At 46.4% G+C, this 5,295-nt stretch overlaps 1 protein-coding gene across 1 annotated transcript in view; it reads left to right on the top strand.

Moving 5' to 3' along the window:
* LOC137633101 (putative per-hexamer repeat protein 5) overlaps positions 1 to 4,558 on the top strand; it is a 21,025-nt gene extending 16,467 nt beyond the window's left edge. The window contains exon 12 of the mRNA XM_068365263.1: positions 4,422 to 4,558. Coding sequence (XP_068221364.1) covers positions 4,422 to 4,558 — 137 coding nt within the window. The remainder of the gene's footprint in view (positions 1 to 4,421) is intronic.
* The last annotated feature ends 737 nt before the right edge of the window (positions 4,559 to 5,295 follow it).

The following is a 5,295-nucleotide window of genomic DNA, read 5'->3' as shown; positions in this document are numbered from 1 at the left end:
GTGGTATCACTGCAGTGGAAGGTATTGTTGATAGTGTTGTGGTAGAACCGTTTGTGAAAAGTGTTAATTTCGTCGTTCATTGTGATATTATCGAATTTCTATCCAGAGCTCGAGTTAATTCATGTTGAAGATACATAAGATGTGACTTAGGTAAGCCTATTATGATAAATGTTCGTTTAGAACTGGTAGTTAAATCCATTACGGCCTGTAACCTACCGACCTACTGTCACGCCCTTCATAACACGACTCCGTGTGAAGTATAGGAATGGCTCGGCGTCGTTTAATACAAGCCCTTGGCTCATTTAAATGTATCAACAGTTAAGGAAATTATGCCATATTGATGCACGACTGGTTAGGGATACGCCAATGCAGGTTAGGTTTGTCCAAGCTAGGCCTATTTATCTTAGCCCTATAACTTTGTGTATTTGTAGCTTAACCTAATCTAGTGATTACCTTGGCTAACTCGACCTAAAGTTAATAGTACTAGCCTAATACGGTAATCCTTCACCATATTTAGTTTAGGAATATTTCATGAGCCTACCCAACTTCGAAAACGAACATTGCAGGCTAACATATCAACATAAATTGCAGCCTACAATAATAGGCCTACAGCGTAATCCTATGACCATCAGTCGACAGCATTTTCACAAACACTAGCATAATAAATAAATAGCAAAAAGCAGTTCTTAGAAGGCTGTTCACTATCAACTTAATATAATATATGCAAAGTTATATTTGATTATTAAAGAAATAGTTTGAATGTAGCAAAACATACTTCGCTAAACTGCATCCAGAGCCTATACTTAGGCCTACTGCTTTTATACGTCTTATTTCTCCACTAAATTATATCACATCATTCATCCTCGCTTTAATCAAGCTATTTCTGTACGTTTTTGTTACTGCATAGCATAAATAATGTTCTTTAAAAGCTTAGTATGAAAATAATGATCTATTTATAGAAACTCAACGATTTGAACAACGGAATCTCGTCAGCTACTTCAGACTGAATGTCCCAGCTGAAACTATTATAAATAATAGCTTTTTTGGGCTTAAGCCATGTCATCCTGATGGAAGGTTCCTTCAGTAGCTTCCTTTGGATATATATAACTACTAAAATATTCCCAGAGAATTAAACTAAAGGTTTTCACAGAATTCTAACTTCTGGAGTGAGTATTCTAAGGGTTATCCCTTTAGAATATCATATATCAACAGGGGACGCATGCATTAACACGTCACATGGCCATCTGCACCCCAGCTAGCGTTTACGCTTTGAGGGGGAGATGTGGTGAGGGAATGTGGGAGGTATCTGAGGTGCTGTTCCAAAGATACTCTCCCTTCGTCACTGTTACGATACTCGCAGCTGCGTGACGTCACGTCCGCCCGCTTCATTCCGTATTCAGTAGCGATAACGCGCTTTGGTTTTTTTCCCTTTTATCGCTGTTTTTTGTGTGCATCCTTCAAGATGTCTCTGCCTTCTGCTTCGCCTTCTTCTGGAAAGTTGAGTACCAGGTTCTTGTACTGTTTAAATAAGCTCTGGCCGTCGAGTAACAATTTTTTACGCTAAAATCTTGAGTTTTGTGGCCGAGCTGTGCCTTGCTCCGGGACGCAATTTACGGCGCTGCTGTTCGCTTGCATGCGTTATTTAGTTAGCCAGAACAGCCTTTCCCGGCCTTTTAACTGAGCTAAATCTTTAGTTATTTAGTCTTCATTTTTAGGAATAAGTTATATTATGCCGATAGTGGTCTTCGGCGATCTTAGTTAGCCGTCCCCATACTAGCCTTTCAGCCTAGCATAGGCTACAGCCTAGTGTTCATGTTTGCTTCAGCATGATATAATAAGTGTTCCTAGTGTTATGTTAATGAAGATATAGACTTAGTTAGCCAGCATAGCCTTCCCGGAGTAATAACTAAATTTATCTTAGGTTATTTAATCTTCAATTTTAGGAATAGTTAATTTATGCTGTTGTGGTCTTCGGCGCTCCTAGCCAGTCGACCCCATACTGGCCTTTCAGCCCAGCATAGGCCGCAGCCTAGTATTCATATTTACTTCTGCATATGAGTATTCCTAGTGTTATTTTAATGAAGATTTAGGCATTTTTAAACATATACAAGATTCCTTGCTGCACTTATTTTCGCCTTCGAGGAACCATACAAGGAATGGTGCCTGGCCCAACCAGGCCATACCTAACCCAATGCTGGGACCCTTGTATGCTTCCTTATCTCCCTTACCCTAATGTATCTCCCTCTGGGTAGCCTTGCTTTTTCTAGCCCTTTACCCGAAACACTTCGGGTAGGTTAGGTTAGGTAGTTCTTCCCTCTTCCCTCTTCCCTCCCATAGTGTATGGGGGGATTTCGGTCAGAACCCCAGAGTACTTATCGTTCATACCAGTCCACCCCTAAGGAACGTCTTTCCCCTGGGGTATCGACTGAGACTGAAGGTGGGGGGGGGGCCTAGCCCTCCCCCCCTAGACTGCTCTTGGTTGGGACTAGTCCCTTCTTCCTGTAGCCTAGCGATATGCATCCCCAGCCTTACCTAGTCTATGAAGAGATCTCCTGGTTTAGGTTAGGCCTTGGGGGTCTCTGTTTTATTATAGTTTAGGACAGTACACCAGTTCTGTTCCTACTCTGAACTAACCTACCCTAGGGTTGGAGAGCGCTTCTCTCCTACCTGGGTAGTATAGAAAACAGATTCCCCCACCATCTGGGAGCTTTAGGGTCGCGATCCCTTCTGCCCCCTCAACCCCCTCCCCCCCTACCCCACTCTATTCTTTGTGTCAGCTTGCCTTCACACCCCTGTCCGCTGTCCTACAATTCCCCCTCAGGGAGAATTGTAGGTTAAGCTGCTCTCTCCTGCCTGGGTGGCCGCTCTGCTACACTTCCCCCTCATAGTCGAACTATGGGGTTGTGTTAGCGGCCACCCTTCCAGCAGGAGAACACCCTCCCCCCCCCCCCCTGTCTAAAGTGTTCTCTGATCCTCCCTTGGATTACCTTTGGCACCCAGCCGTCTGCCGGCTCCCTGCCGTCGGATGATTGGGTCCCCCCCCTATCATGAGTACACTCCTTCCGGAGGAAAGCCGGTTGGGTATCGGACATTACCCTTCCCCCTTCCCTCATTCTCTTTCTCTCTCCTATCATGGTGCTGGTCCACTGCCCCTGCCGCCTGCCGGCGACTGCCGCCGGCACGCCAGGTAACTTCCTACTATATAGGACCTTCCTATCTCAGGTTTACCTAAGGCAACACCCTGCCGGCTGCCGGGGGCTGCTGCACCTTGCCGCACACCCAGAGAACTTCCTACTTCATAGGACTTCCTGTCTGAGGGCCATCCATAGCGCCAGCCGCCGGCGACCGCCTCCCCTTTCCGTCGACCGCCGCCCCTTGCCGCCGACCGCCGCCCCTTGCCGCCGACCGCCGCCCCTTGCCGCCGACCGCCGCCCCTTGCCGCCGACCGCCGCCCCTTTCCGCCGACCGCCGCCCCTTGCTGCCGACCGCCGCCGCCGCCGGAGGCAGCCACCACTGCCGCCGGGGGCAGCCACCACTGCCGCCGGCTTCTCAGACACCTTCCATCTGATGTACCCAAATAGGTTCACCATCGCCGGCTGCCGGAGGCCTCCGCCCTGCCGGCGGTTGCACCTATAAGTGTTTCCTACCTCTCTGCTACTCATTGCATAGCCTTGACGGATTCACCCCTCCGGACCAGGCCTCCGGCTTGCCGGCAACCCGCTACGGCTTCCAGGGACAAGCACCCCTTCCCCCCGGCTGCCGGCCCCGTGCCGGCAGTCGACCTATACATCCATATAGCCAGACTGATCTTCTTTGCTGTTTCATACCCTGAAGACAGTGTCTGAGCTGTATGAGTGTACCATACAATGTTTCCAGCATACTCTGTGCTTCTCAGTGCAGTCTCTTACCGGGACCTTCCCAAATATTGAGGGGTTTATCCTATTTCCCCTCCTTTATCTAACCCTCTTAATGAGAGAATGCCTTGATGAAGTCATTGAGCTTCAGCACGGCATTTCATTCCCGTGCTGAAACTTGGTGACGGGCAAGAGGGCTCTCGAACTTGGGGAAATTGCTCCCCCAGTTCAAATCTAAATTTCTCTCTTTCACCTTTTTCTTTTTCTCAATATTACTTCGACCTTATCCTAATTTCATAAACTTTCTTTAGTCTTGCTTTCCAAACTATGAGAAAAATTTCCCTCATTATATGTGTGTATATATTATGTACATATATATTTATTATTAGTATTTTTTTTTTCTCTCCTATGGCTTGGATGTATTTACATCCATTGTAGCCCCGGCGGGGATGTTCATACATCCTTTATTGCTGCCTGCTTTGTTGAGTGGGAGGAGGTATCACGGTTGGGAGGTGTTTGCGTTCAAAGCTATATGTGAGAGTATTGGATGATTTATCCATCCCGTAGATGGTTTGGTCCTTTTTGGCGGAACTATTCTCAAGTGTTGGGTCTTCGGAATCCAGGGGGATCCAATGCTTGGGGAAGGACTCTCGGCTTTTGCCCGGAAGCCCGTCATTATAGATATAGGGAGCATGATTCCATAATTTCTTGGTCTCAGTCCTAACAGGCGAGTTCAGCTTACACCTGTGCCTCTACGTATATCTGTTTTGCTGCTATCCTTCGGGTAGGGTATGGAGTGGACCATCTGGGAAGTATACGCTTATTGTGCCGATAGTGGAGAGTGCAAATTTCCTTTCCGACGTGTGATGGCCTAACATTCTCGAGCAGGTACATCAAACTTACCCTTTTCTCTCTCTTTTGTCTAATGGATTCTTTAAGGAACGAACCCCCATCCCCTGGATACGCTGACTCTCCCCCGGCACTGTTGACGACCTCTGCTAATGTGATAAGGGAAAGCTCTGTTGATGACCTCGGAACAGGAAAGGACCATTCTACTGATATTTCTAAATCGAGTAATTTGGGTAACACGAGGAAACTTCGAATCCTCCATGTTACACAAATTTCAATAGAGACAAATTATGATGATCTATGTAAAGCATTTGAATGCTATAGATGCATAAAAGAAATAAGGATGTAACTTGAAGCTGAAACTTGGGATTCATGGATATCTTATAGTAGTTATGACGAAGCATTTAGTGCAATAAGTAACTTGAATAATATTAAAATTAATAACTTGAATGTCGCGGCTGCTCTCTGCGATAAGGTACCAAAAGATTTGGATGTATACAGGCCTGCCGATTGGTTGGAAAAAGACGCAGATTTAGTTATGCCCTCCCAGAGAAATCCAAAACCACCAATGTGGCTTATAGCTGAATCAATG

This window comes from Palaemon carinicauda, chromosome 42 (genome assembly GCF_036898095.1).
Source record: "Palaemon carinicauda isolate YSFRI2023 chromosome 42, ASM3689809v2, whole genome shotgun sequence".
In the NCBI taxonomy this organism is placed as follows: Eukaryota; Metazoa; Arthropoda; class Malacostraca; order Decapoda; family Palaemonidae; genus Palaemon; species Palaemon carinicauda.
The sequence above is the reverse complement of the archived record's forward strand: the minus strand, read 5'-3'. Positions and strand labels throughout refer to the sequence as shown.